The 14,195-nt window shown below is 51.0% G+C and overlaps 1 protein-coding gene across 6 annotated transcripts in view; it reads left to right on the top strand.

Annotated features, from left to right (window-relative positions):
- The window catches only part of ADARB1 (adenosine deaminase RNA specific B1), a 114,571-nt gene that overhangs the window by 89,708 nt on the left and 10,668 nt on the right, over positions 1-14,195 (top strand). For all 6 annotated transcript variants that reach the window (XM_062204373.1, XM_062204385.1, XM_062204420.1 and 3 more), the window contains one exon: positions 6,878-7,059. In XM_062204373.1, coding sequence (XP_062060357.1) covers positions 6,878-7,059 — 182 coding nt within the window. The remainder of the gene's footprint in view (positions 1-6,877; positions 7,060-14,195) is intronic.

Genomic DNA, 14,195 nt, shown 5'->3' with positions numbered 1-14,195 from the left:
GGGTCAGGCCAAAGCCAGGAGCCAGGAGCTGCTTTCCGGTCTCCCACATGGGTGGCAGAACTCAAGCACTTGGGCCATCTGCTGCTGCTTTCCCAGGCATGATAGCAGAGAGCTGGGTTGGAGTGGAGCAGCCGGGACACAGACCAGCGCTCCTGTGGAATGCTAGTGTTGCAGGTGGCAGCTTTAACTGTCGTGCCACAGCACTGACCCCATGGCAGGTATTTTTTTTTTTTTTTTTTTTTTTGACAGGCGGAGTGGACAGTGAGAGAGAGAGACAGAGAGAAAGGTCTTCCTTTTGCCGTTGGTTCACCCTCCAATGGCCGCCGCGGTTGGCGCGCTGCGGCCGGCGCACCGCGCTGATCTGATGGCAGGAGCCAGGGGCTTATCCTGGTCTCCCATGTGGTGCAGGGCCCAAGCACTTGGGCCATCCTCCACTGCACTCCCTGGCCACAGCAGAGAGCTGGCCTTGAAGAGGGGCAACTGGGACAGAATCCGGTGCCCCGACCGGGACTAGAACCCGGTGTGCCGGCGCCGCAAGGCGGAGGATTAGCCTAGTGAGCCGCGGCGCCGGCCAACAGGTATTTTTTCTTTTAAGACTTTAAAGATTTGTCTATTTTGAAAGTCACAGAGAGAGGGAAGGACAAAGAGAGAGCTTCATCTGTTGGTTCACCCCCCCCCCCCCAGATGGCCACAATGGCCAGGGCTCCAATTTTGTTCTTTCTTTCTCAAAATTGTCTTGGTTGTCTGAATTTTGGATGAATTTTTCTGCTTATTCAAAAAATGCCCCTGTGATTTTGCTGAGGATTTAACAGGCACTCTTTGACAACCTGCTGTCACTTTCAGAGGGGTTGTGTTGACTGCAGATTGCTCTGGGCTAGTGGACATCTTAACCAAAGTCAGTCTTCTGGTTCCTGCTCGCGGCCTGTACTTCCGCCCACGGTGTCATCTTTCGTTTCTGTCAGCCGTGCTTTCTGCACGTCTGTCACCTCCTCGGTTATGTTTGGTCCTACATGTTTCACTCTTTTTGGTGCTGTTCAGGTGGAGCTGTTTTCTAAATGTCCTTTCCACTGTGTTCATTGTCACACAGAGAAATGCAACTGAACTTGAATGTTGACATTGTATACTACAGCTTTGCTGAATTCATTGTTAGCTTTAACACATTTTTGTGGACTTTCTAGGGTTTCCTACATATAAAATCATACCATTTATAAACATGTAATTTTACTTCTTCCTTTCCAATCTGGATGCCTTTCATTTCTTTGAATAGAAGTGGCGCACGCAGGCACCCGTGCCTGCCTGCTCGTCTCGGAAGGACAGTGCTCAGACTCTCCCTGCTAACTGCTGTGCTGGTGTGTTGACCTGGTTTCTTCTATTCCTAGTTTGTGGAGTATATTTGCAAGAAAGGGCATTGAGTTTTGTCAGCACTTTGAACACCTCCACTGAGATGATCATGGGATTTTTGTCTTTTGTTCTGTTAATGTGATTACATTGGTTGATTTTTTTTTTTAAGTGTTGAATCATTTTTGCATTCCAGGAATAAATCCCACCTGCTTATGGTGTATAATTCCTTTAATGTGCTGCTGCATTTGGTTTGCTGGTCTTCTTTTGAGGTTTTTAGCATCTGTATTTATCCGAGATGGAAGTCTGTATTCTTTTCCTGGTACCTTGAATTATCAAGTTTGGTTGTACCCTCCCCTTGATGCTGCTTGTGCCGTGGGCCATGCTTCTGATGTGTTGTGGTTTTATTTTCATTTGTCTCGGTGTAGTTTCTCATTTCCCTTTAACTTTTTTTGACTCACTGGTGTAAGAATGTGTTGTTTAATTTCCACATATTTGTGCATTTTCTACTTTTCTTCTGTTGGTTTCTAGTTTCACTACAGTGTGATTCAAGAAGATACTTTGTATGATTTTAATTTTCTTGAATTTATTAAGACTTCCAATGGCCCAAGTAGAGTCTACCCTTGAGGGTGTTCTGTGGCAGGTGGCAAAGTGTATGCCCTTCTGCTGTTGGCTGCTCTGCTGTGTGTGGCCTCTGGCCCAGAGTCTCTGTGTGCTGTCTGATCTCTGTGTGGCTGTGAAGTTCATTTCTCTCTTTCCTTCCTCTGTGCAAAGCTTGCTTCCAGGAGCTCGAAGGCTTAGTGTCTGTTGATGATGCTCTGTCTCCCGGGTGAATTGACCCTTTTATCTTTAGAAGAATATAATGTCCTTCTGTGTTTCTCTGGCAGAGTGCAGAATGAGGCAGAGATAGTCCACCTGCTGGTTCGCTCCCCACGTACCCACAACAGGTGTGGCTGGGCTTAAGAATGTGGAATTCTATCCTGGCCTCCCCTGCGGATGGCAGGGAGCAAAGTGCTCAGGCCTCTGTTCCCTGCTCTCCCAGGTGAATGAACGGGAGCTGCATCAGAAGCAGAGCAGCTGGGACTCAAACAGGACCCCCTTCTTTTTCTGTTAGAACAGGTTTTTACTTAAGGTGTGACACTCGTATAGTTACCGTCATTTGGTTATCTGCACACTCAGCCTATGTATGTCCTTGGATATAGTAAAGCAAATCTCTTGGGTCAGGCTGCTGTTGGAGATCCCCATATCCCATTTGGAATGCCCAGGGTGGAGTTTGCCTCTGTTCTGATCTGGCTTCCTGCTAATGTGCAGATGACGGCTCCAGTACTTGAGTCCCTGTCACCCACATGAGAGACTTGGATGGAGTTCCTGGTTTCTGGCCTCAGCTTGGATCAACCTTTGCTTTTGTAGGCATTGGGGAGTGAACCTGTAGATAGATGCTCGCTCTCTCTTTCTCTTTCTCTACCTTCCCTCATCACTCTACCTTTTAAATAAATGAGAATGAATGAACATTAAATAAATGAGTCTCTTATAGACACTATATAATTGAATCCTGGTTTTTAAAATCCACTTAGCTAATCTATGTCTTTTAATTGGAGCATTTAATCCATTGCAAGATAAAGTAATTATCGCTAGATAATACTATTGGTATTTCGTTTTCTGTTTTATTCCTGCTTTGTTCTGTCTTTTTTGTGTCTTCTTTTTTATAATGATGGGATTCTCTTCTGTGTGTATTCTACAGATATTTTGTTGTGACTACCATTAAAGTACCTTTAAGTCAGGGTGTTTTACTTTACACTGACAACCTCAGTGACATGGAAATCCTGCTGTGTCACAATTCTCGCTCCCCTCCCCAGGTTGATGTCACAGAACGTGTCTTCACACGCTGTTCACATGGTGTGGAGTACAAGTGCAGGTTACTGTGTCTCCACACAGCTTTGTGCTGCCACTCCTGGTTCTCCTGGTTCTTCTGTGCAGCCTGTAGACCCCTGGAGCATCTCTTGTAAAGCAGGGCTAGGGTTTTTTGTTTTTTGTTTTTTGTTTTTTTGACAGAGTGGACAGTGAGAGAGAGAGGCAGAGAGAAAGGTCTTCCTTTGCCGTTGGTTCATTCTCCAATGGCCGCCGTGGCCGGTGCACTGCAGGCAGCGCACCACGCTGATCCGATGGCAGATGCTTATCCTGGTCTCCCATGGGGTGCAGGGCCCAAGCACTTGGGCCATCCTCCACTGCACTCCCTGGCCACAGCAGAGAGCTGGCCTGGAAGAGGGGCAACCAGGACAGAATCCGGCGCCCCGACCGGGAATAGAACCTGGTGTGCCGGCGCCGCAAGGCAGAGGATTAGCCTGTTGAGCCGTGGCGCCGGCGGCAGGGCTAGTTTTAGTGAACTTCTCTGCTTTTGTTTATCTCCAGACATCCTGATTTCTCTTTCAATTATATAGGACAAAAGAAAATATTCATGACTGATGGGTTTTTTCTTCAGCTCTTGAAATATATTATTCCACTCCTTCTTGGCTTCCAAAGTTTCTGCTGAAGAACGTGCTGGTAATCTTACAGATAATCTTGTGTCTGGCAGCGCCATCCACCGCTGCCTTTGAAGTTCTTTGTCCTCAGTGCTGGCAGTCTGATCAGAGCACATCCCTGTGGTTCTCCTGGGACTCACATGGCCTCTTCTAACTTGGATCTGCGGGGCTTACTTCTTTACTCAGATTAATGACCTCTCGGGCCTTTCTCGTTTCTCCTAAACACATGCACTGTCTGCTTGATGGTGTTCCGTTTTCCTGTATTTTCCTTTTGGTCCTCTGACTCAGTAATTTCAAGATTACTGATCTTTTATTCTTTCTGTTCAAGTCCAATATACTCCTCCAGGGAAGTTTCAGTTCTGTTGTGTTTTTCAGCTCCAGAGTTTCTATTTGGGTCTTGTTTTTATAGCGTTTTGTTTATGCGCTCTTCCTGACTTTGTTTCATTATTTGTATGAATTGTATTTAGCTCACCGAGCATCTTTATGATACACAAAGGAATTTACAATTCCTTGTTTGCATGTCTAGAAATGTAAAGTACAAGGCAGAAAGCAGGTCCATGGGTGCCTAGGAGTTGGGCCTGGAGCAAGGAGGGATGGTCTGGAAGGGCCAGAACCAGACATAGCCAAGTAGCCAAGCGCGTCCTCTGCATGTCAGCCACACCCACCACCCACCACGGCGGAGACAGAAATCCTGGGGAGATTCAAACACTTCTGCGCTGCTGTAGCTGACCAGGCGTGGACAGACAGACAGGCCCAACACCGGGAGGCAGGGTGGTGCAGAGGGAGATAAGTCAGTCTAAGGCAGAGACAGAATTGTGAGCAGGAGCGGCCCAGCGTCAGTTCTGGGAAAGCCTGTGCAGCCAAGCCACGCTTGGGATCGAGGCGAGGATATGCTCGGTCCACGGACGCCAGCAGAACAGCAGCAGCGGAGACGAGATGGCCTCGCCACTGACGGCTTTCTTCCTCTTCAAATTTACTTACGTAAGGCAGACAGACAGAGACAGGTCTCCCATCTGCTGGGCCACTTCCCAGATGCCCAGACAGCAGAGCTGGGGCAGGCTTGAGCCAGGAACTCGGTCTCCCACGCAGGTGGTGGGATCGTCCACTGTCTCCCAGGGTGCACATTAGCAAGAAGCTGGAATGAGAGCCAGGGCCAGGACTGAACCCAGACACTCTTGAGATGCGAGGTGGGCATCGCCATCACCAGGCCCCATGCCCACCGTGTTTTAAAACTGAAATGGCCTAGAGTATTTTCTAGAAAAGCAGATATTCCTAAAATAACGGTCTCAGGCATAGGTAGAAAATTCGGATAGAATGACTGCCATTAAAAAAATTAAACCACACACACGCAAAGAAACACAGGGAAATGGAGGGAGGGGCAAACATGATCACTTGGTATTTATGAGTGCTTTCTACATCCTTAGGGAGACGGCGACTCCTACTTTATGTGCTATAGACAAAGAATCTGCAGTTCATCTTGGGGAATTACTGCACACCAGATGGGGAGGGTAAAGGGAAACAGAACTGTCCTCATTTACAGTTACAAAGGCATCTACTGTACATGGATTTCTAAATATTTTTGCACTAAAATAAATGTATCTTCCATGAACATTTTAAAGTTCCTTTCTACACATAACCAATTATCTTTTAAAATTTAGTAAACAGATACAGTTGTATATTTTTATGACCTTCATCAGTTCCTTCCAAATCTAACTTCAGTGTAATTTTAATCAAATAAAACCCAGCATTTTTTTTTTTTTTTTGGACAGGCAGAGTTAGACAATGAGAAAGAGAGAGACAGAGAGAAAGGTCTTCCTTTTCCATTGGTTCACCCCCCAAATGGCTGCTATGGCTGGCACACCACACTGATCCGAAGCCGGGAGCCAGGTGCTTCTCCTGGTTTCCCATGCAGGTGCAGGGCCCAAGCACTTTGGCCATCCTCCACTGCCTTCCCAGGCCACAGCAGAGAGCTGGACTCGGGACAGAACTGGCGCCCTGACCGGGACTAGAACCCGGGGTGCCAGCGCCGCAGGCAGAGGATTAGCCAAGTGAGCCGCAGCACTGGCCCCAGCATTTCTTAAAGCACCTGCAAACCTGTGCCCAACTCTGAAATGGAAAGGTAACAGTCTGAAGTGAGACAGGCTGAGGCTGAGTGGTGCTGTGCAGGGCAGTGACAGGGACACAGGCCTGGAAGGGGGGCAAGACGCTCACACTCACAGGATGTGTACACCAGGCAGAAGGCAGAGTCGACAATAGGTAGTCCAGGGGCCAGGCTGTTGTGGACATTTGGGAAGTGAACCAGCAGATAGAGGGTCTCTCTTCCCTCCCCTCACTCTGCCTTTCTGGTCTGTTAACAAACACAAGGCCACACTCTCTTTGGACTTCCCCACTGCTCCCTCCCAGGAAACAAGCAGCTCATGGACCCCTTCCTAGAAGAAACCCTCAATGTCATTCTTTTTTTTTTTTTTTTTGACAGGCAGAGTTAGTGAGAGAGAGAGAGAGAAAGGTCTTCCTTCCGTTGGTTCACCCCCCAAATGGCCTCTACAGCCGGTGTGCTGCGCCGATCCCAAGCCAGGAGCCAGGTGCTTCTCCTGGTCTCCCATGTGGGTGCAGGGCCCAAGCACCTGGGCCATCCTCCACTGCACTCCCGGGCCATAGCAGAGAGCTGGCCTGGAAGAGGGGCAACCGGGACAGAATCCGGCACCCCGACTGGGACTAGAACCCGGGGTGCTGGCACTGCAGGCAGAGGATTAGCCTAGTGAGCCGCGGCGCCAGCCCCCTCAATGTCACTCTAGAACAAAGAAACGCACTCATGATTTGAAATGACTTCTAAGAATTTCCTCTTTCAGCCTGTAGATGGCAACACAGCTTGTCGTCTTCCATCTGCCTATGGACCTTTCTCCTTGGGTCAGATTCCTGCAGGGAGCCCCCACCCATGCAGCTGCACTAGGGTCGGGGTGGAGGGAGTGAAGGGGCCTGCCCTGGCCGCCCCCTGATGCTGTGTCCTCCTCCTCCCGCAGCTGGAACGTGGTGGGCATCCAGGGGGCGCTGCTCAGCATCTTCGTGGAGCCCATCTACTTCTCGAGCATCATCCTGGGCAGCCTGTACCACGGGGACCACCTCTCCAGAGCCATGTACCAGAGGCTGTCCAACATCGAGGACCTACCCCCACTCTACACCCTCAACAAGCCCCTGCTCAGCGGCAAGTATCTCCCAGGCGCCATTCCATGGCTCTCAGGGCAGTGGCAGAAACTTCTAACATGATGACCTGAAGGAGACGTCCTGGGCCTCTCAGGCTTTGTCCCTGGGGCCTTCTGAGTGAGCCCCTCTGCGAGGCTAATCCCTTTACTAGTCACAGTGAAGTTTCAACAGGTCTGGCACCTCTGTGCTCTGTCACTCACGTCAGTCATTCCTGCCACAGTAAGGGCTGCATTCCTGGGCATCCACGGAGCCACCAGGGAGGGCTGCTGCCCACAGGTCTGTCTCCCTGGGAGGTTGTGGCACACGGACTGGGCCCTGTGGCCACAGGGAGGTCTGAGCGGGGTCATGAGCCTGCCCTGTCCCCCCTTTGTTACTGGTTTCTTTTCTCTGTTTAGAATTCTGTGGCTAGCGGTAAAGTGAACAGGAGCCTTTGATTCAAGGCTCCTAACTTCTAAGCACACCTTTATTTAAAAGGACACAGCTAAGGTATTTTGATCCTTCTAAAAATACCGTCTTTCTTACTTAAGTTCAAAACTAAAACCGTAACCCTGAACTAAACCACGTTTCCTTTGGTGTGTGTGTGCCGTCTGCCTTCATAGCCTGGCTACTAGCATGCCTTTAACGTGAGAAAAGGCGGGGTGGCATTTTATTTGAAAGTGTGTCTGTCACAGCGTAAGCAGGCAGAGATGGGGAAAAGCAGAAGTTGTCCTAGTTTGTGGCTCCCTTACCTGAACCGCAGTTCTGTAAGAACCAGCCTGATAAATCGATGCGGGTGAGCGTCAGAAAATGATTTTTCCACCTTGTTCACTGTGGGCTACGTCTGAAGGAAAACAGCTTTAAGCCTGTTTTCTGTTGTGTAACAAAGACCTGGAGGCTGGGTGCTCTGTCAAGAGAAGAGGTGGGCTGCGCTCACAGTCCAAGGTCAGGGAGTCCCATCCGAAACCATGGCTGCCCAGGGACGTCAGGACGTGCTGCCCCAAAATTCACGCAGGTGTTCTGTCTTAATTGTCGGCGGTGGATGGAGGCGTCTGAGGAGGGGTTGGTGGCGGGTCTTTGGGTCACTGGGGGTGTGCCCTCAGAGGCACAGGAGGTTTGCTTATTGGAGTTCCAGTTCAGCCTAGGTTCTCTCTGCTTCCTGCCCCACCACAGGGTCATGCCTCTACACTTGCCAGGGGCCACCCGGTCCTGTAACCACGTGCTGAATCAGCCTTTTCTTCCCCAAATGAGGTCCTCTCGGGTGTTTCAGTTAAAGTAATGGGAAGCAGACCGATACGGCATCTGATGGCAGGAATGCACCAGGGAGCAATCACACAGCCAGCCAGGAACCCAGAGCCACCGGGGACCTGACGTGAAGTCCGAGAGAACAGGATCAGATTTGCCCTGTGTAGCATCCTGCGCTCACGGGAGCCCACTGTGGTCCCTGGAGACAGCGCTTCTCCCCATCCCACGTCACCTTGCGCTAGGCCTGCCTTGTTAAGATCCCATCACCTCCCAACATTGCCACCCTGGGACTACGCCCACACCACCCCGTCCCTGATGTCTGGGGGCAGTGAGGACGTTGTGTGTGATGCATGCAGCCCAGAGGGTAGCAGAACCACTTCAATGGTGCTGTCTGTGCAATGCCACCTCGTGACGGAAATCTGAGAAGGCAGGATTATTTTACTAAAGAAATACTCTGAAATGTTTAGACCACAACTCACTTAGGAAAGTCAAGCTTTTTTAATATCTTAAATGGCTGTCTCCACAAAAAGATAGTAAGAAAATAATTTCAGCACATGCAGTGTACCATAGCAGAATTTACTCTTCACCCTCCCCTCACCGGTTCACCCCTAATCCTCCAGATCCTAAAGCATGCCACTGAGCAGCGTGGGCAGTCCCTCCACTTGTCTGCCTCCACTGTGTGGGGCTGCCACCAGGTGGCACAGGAGGCAGGTCACGTGCCACAGCGCCTGCACTTGCAGTGGCAGGGTTGGCCAGGGTGCCCGTCACGATCCTCTGGACAGCTGTTCAGTTCTGGGAAAGTGAAGGTGCCGGGCAGGCTCCGGGAAGCAGAGCGCTACCCAAAGGCCGGGTCAGTGGACCGTGTCCCCCTCGAGGACTTCGGATCAGCAGAGCAGGCGGCTCTGGAGCAGGAGCCTCCCGGGGGTCAGCAGGGCAGGCAGCTCTGGAGCAGCAGCCTCCAGGGGGTCAGCAGGCTTCAGAGGATGGAGACCCAAGTGAAGGCGGAACGCTGGGAGCGCGCGTCACAGAAGACGGGTCAAACGAGTGGTCTGGAGGGCAGTGTGGACTCGTTGACATGCGTCAGCCCGAGAAAACAGCTTCAGAACATCCCTGAAACAGAATCTGAACAAGTGACCTGGATGAGGAAGCAGCCAGGACGTCGGGCTGTGCCGGCGCCACGTCTGTGGTTCCCTGTCAGCGTCCATCTCGTCACGCAGGTGCTTCTGGCCCGAGTGGACTGTGGTGTCTTTGGGGCAGAATGGTTGCCAGGAGTGGAAGGAAATCACGATGAAATCTGGTGCTCGGCGGTGTGCATTGTTCGTGCTGTTAAGGTTGAGATGAGAACCTGGTGTTACTTCACCATAGAAACTGTTTCGGCTGTGAGTCTCGGCAGTGGGCGGAAGGGTTAAGACTTAGGAACCACGGTTTGCTTGTTTCATTTTTTTTTTCTCTTAAGTGATTTATTTGAAAGACAGTGTTACAGAGAGGCAGAGACAGGGACAGACACAGAGTGGTCCTCCATCCACTGGTTCACTCCCCACCACACCCAGCCCCAGCCTCTGCTTGTCAATTTTTAAGTTGCCTGTGTGAGTTACTACGATGGTGAAGTATTATTATTTCATTGCTGAAACCTTTAAAGGTATGTGACTGACTGCTGTCCTCAGGCCATCTCCTGGGGCCTACATGTACTCTTCACATCACTGAGCCAATCTACATGCGTCCTCAGTGCCTCCCCATAGTCCAGTGAAGACAAGGTGCAAGCTGACGTAGGACACAGACTGCTCACTGGCCTGGCACACTTAACCCAGGTCTGACCTTTGGCCACCATGTACCCTGCCTCCGTCCAAGGACAGCACACACGTGGAGCTGCATCTCCTGGGAGCTGCTGCCAAGGATGAGCAGGGCCCAGCCGGAAATGTCAGCCCTACCTTCCACCCACAGCTGGGATTTCTCCTGTTTCTCAGGGTTGGTGGCTGGGGCAGGTGGGAGCACCCTGGTGATGTGCCGTCTTCCAGAGATGCTGCCTGGGTGAAACCCTGCCTAATTCCCAGGTCCCAGTGCCCCTCCATAGCAACCGAGAGTCCTTCCAAAGCAGGTATTTCACAAGACGCTGGCCAGAGGCGCTGCATTTGCAGGTGCTGGTGCCTGGGACTGGTGGGCAGACAGGACCAGGCATGTCCAGCTCCAGGAAAGACCAACAGAAACCTCAACACAGGAAATCCAACCTTCTCACTCTTCGTGGACTCTGTTGCAACTTCATCCACTGTGTTTTTCCTCTTTAAAGGAAAAAGCACAATCTCATCTCAAAGGTGCTCCACTCTCAGCTTTAGTAGGTTGTGAGTGGGCCCTGAGGTGCAGAGGCTCCTCACCAGAGGCCTGGGTCCCAGCCCCATTGGGCTGGGCACGGCTTCCCACACACGCTAACCCCTTCACAGGCCTTCCCAATTTGTCACCTGCAGAACAAAGGCCACTGTCGGCAGAACGTTCTCTTTGATCCATTATGAAGTGATCATTTCCATGCACGAACCACGGTAACCCTGAGTGTCTGCTGACTGCCTCACATACAAGGGGGCAGGAAGTATCCAGGAGGTGGGAGAAGGAAATTGTTGCCAGTCCCTGTGAGTTTTCCATCCTGGCAGTTACTAGGCCAATGCAGTTTCTCTGTTGCTCTTGAACTCTTATTCAGCACAGTCAGTTCACAGCAGCAGGGGGACTGTTGTTAGCATCCAGTTGTCCTGCATTTGCTGGCTCCTACACAAAGCCTGCGAGTCGCTCATTACCCTAGTTCTCGCTCTGCAGCCTGGAAAGATCGGCGCCTCCTCCCTACCATTCCCCACTGTGTGCTGCCCCAGGGACTCATGGGAGAAAACGCTCTTGTGGCCACTGAGGGGTTTTTCTGCCCCATAAAAATCACATAGTTATTAGCACTGGTACCTCAGGTGAGCTGTTCTCTTCCTGCCTCATCTACTCCATGTTTGCTAAAGCTGGCACTGTATTCAGCTTCCAATATCCATGTGCATCACAAGGACCTTAACTTTGGTTAAGCCGTCACTCAGCTGGACTCCTGCAGTCCTGTTGTGCAGAGGGCAACGTGCTGACTCAGTGTCCTCTGTTCATCAAAGAATCCGCTCCATGCTGCTCAGGGATGGGCAGAGGGGACCCCTGAGTGGACCCCTACCCCTCAACCACTCCGAGAGAAGCTCTCCTGACCGTCAGCCCAGCAGGTGCAGCAGCGGACCCAAGGAATAATTTCTGTTCAACAGAAGGCTCCTATCAGAGATCGTGAGAGAGGAGGTGCTTGACCAACACACTGTGACACGGTGGGGCAGACACTTGGTCCTGTCTTGAAAGGAGGCTGCCACCGTCCACACAGAGCACGGGGAGCTGTGAACCGTGGCTCGGAGTTCAGGTGCCAAGAGGGAGCTGATGCACTGTTCACAGCCACGGAAGACTTAGACACTGCAGACAACAGTGCCAACGGAAACCCAATCCCAAGGCAATCAGGGCCTGGCAGCGATCAGTGAAGTGAGAGAATGGTGTCAGGAGCGCGTTAGACCCCGATGACACACGTCTCTCACCACCTAGTGACAGGAACAGGAGCCGTCCCTGTGGTGAGGCCAACAGCCTGTGTAGTTGGGAGCCTGCCAGGCCATTCCTAACCAGGCCAGGGCTGTGCTGTCCCTCAGGCTTGGCTTCCTTCAGACTTCAAGTGAGAAGCACCTCAGAGACCAGGTGGCAGAACCCATTTCTGTACCAATTACAGGTTTGCATAAACAACAATTATCAAACTTTTGAGGCAAACAGCACAAAAGAGAATGATCTATATGAGAAAACAGGACCCAGAGAATAACCCTTCTGTGTGTGCATGCGAGGTAAGTGCCTAAGGCAAGGGTTAATCTGCAGGCTCAGGAAACAGAACATGCTGTTGTGGGAGTGGTGGGCCAGGTGCTGGGGACAGAACCAGTACCCTCCTCCAGGGGCTGGCACTCGGGCCCAGAGAGAAGGGCACGAAGCAGAAGGCTGCTGAGGGGTGTGTGTGGAGCACCGCACAGAACAAAGTGGGGAGGGGGCAGCAGCAGTCTGTCAGCACTGAGAAAGTGAGGGGAAGCCCTGAGCTGGCAGTGGGACTCACCAAGGCAGAGTGGGGTCCCAGAGTCCCCCAAGTATGGAGCACACCTTACCAAGGCCAAGTAGGGGTACCAAGCCCTGAGTGAAGTCACTGAGGCCAACAGGGGCACCAAGCTCCAAGTGGAAGTTGTGGTGAGTGGGCGTTCTCTCACTGAGGCCAGGGGTGGGGGGAAGCATGGTTGGAGCCCCGGGCAAAACTCACCAAAGCCACCAAAGAGTAGAGTCACCAAGTCCTGAGCTGAAGTCACCAAGGCAGGGCAGGGCACTGAGCAGTAGTCAGGAAGCCCGTGCCCAGCTCACCCTGCGTCTTGAGAGCAGCAAAGGCGCAGGGGCTCACCAGTGCCCAAGTTCACCGTGAGAGGCGTGGGGTGTCGCCCTTGTCAGCGTGCTGGAGCCACAACCAAGTGATGAGACGCCTCCCTGTCCTGAAGAGAAAGTACTTTTATAGTAGGAGTTTCCATCCTACCAAGTACTAACCCAGCTTTGGGTCAGTGATCGTATTTAGCTATTCAAGGATTCCATATGTAGTTTTAGAGTAAAAACAACTAGGATCCTCCAGCAAAATGACGACGATGTCTTAAGAAAAATACGGGGTTCAAGAAACACTACTTTAGGGCTGGTGCTGTGGCACAGTGGGTCAATCCTCCGCCTGCAATGCCGCCATCCCATATGGGTGCCGGTTCTAGTCCCGGCTGCTCCTCTTCCCATCCAGCTCTCTGCTATGGCCTGGGAAAGCAGTAGATGATGGCCCAAGTCCTTGGGCCCCTGCACCCACATGGGAGACCTGAAAGAAGCTCCTGGTTCCTGGCTTTGGATTGGCTCAGCTCTGGCTGTTGCGGCCATCTGGGGAATGAACCAGCAGATGGAAGACCTCTCTGTCTCTGCCTCTCTGTGACTCTTTCAAATAATTAATCTTTTTAAAAAGTTTAAGTAAAAAAGCAAAAATTCAGGCACCATTAAGACTTCAATAATAACTGGAGAAGCGTGCAGAACTTTGGCTGCTGACCATTGGGTACTGCCAGGCCTTGGGGAATTTTGATGATGGACTCGGTTTGACAGGGATCAAAGGTGATTCAGCAGGAGGGGGAGGAACTTTTCACCAAATGGTGCAGGGTCAGCAGCACATCTTCTGAGTTCAAGAATTTCAGTTCGGGGGCCAATGCTGTGGCATAGCAGGTACCATCCCATATGGGTGCTAATCCATGTCCCAGCTGCTCCACTTCCAATGCAACTCCCTGTGAATGGCCTGGAAAAGCAGCAGAGGGTTGCCAAGCGCTTGGGTCCCTGCACCCCTGTGGGAGACCCGGAAGAAGCTATTGGCTCTTGGCTTCAGGCTGGCCCAGCCCTGGCCATTGTAGCCATTTGGGGAGTGAATCAGTGAATGGAAGATCTGTCTGTCTCTCCATCTTTCTAACTCAACCTTTGAAGTAAATAAATAAATCTTAAAAAAAAAAAATTAAGCTCACACTACACACCTCACATAAACCAATCCAATGGGACCTGGTCCTGCTATAAATGCTTCAACTCTGGAATTTCTAAGGATACAGCATGTGAGAGGCTCTTTGGGTCACTTAACTTAGAGAAACACTTCTTCAAACATCAAAGCATGATTGAAAGAAAAAAAATTGGTTTATCAAAATTCAAACTATTTGGTCTCCATAAGATACTGCCAAGAGAGCTAAAAGACAAACCACAGAATGAGAGAAGGCATTTTCAAATCAAACATCTGACAAAGGACTTGATCTCAAAACCCAGTGCGAAGTTAAACTGATTAAAAAAAAACAAAAC

The sequence above is a fragment of the Lepus europaeus genome, chromosome 2 (genome assembly GCF_033115175.1).
Source record: "Lepus europaeus isolate LE1 chromosome 2, mLepTim1.pri, whole genome shotgun sequence".
NCBI classification, from domain to species: domain Eukaryota; kingdom Metazoa; phylum Chordata; class Mammalia; order Lagomorpha; family Leporidae; genus Lepus; species Lepus europaeus.
Note: the sequence above shows the minus strand (reverse complement) of the source record. Positions and strands in the feature narration are given on the sequence as shown.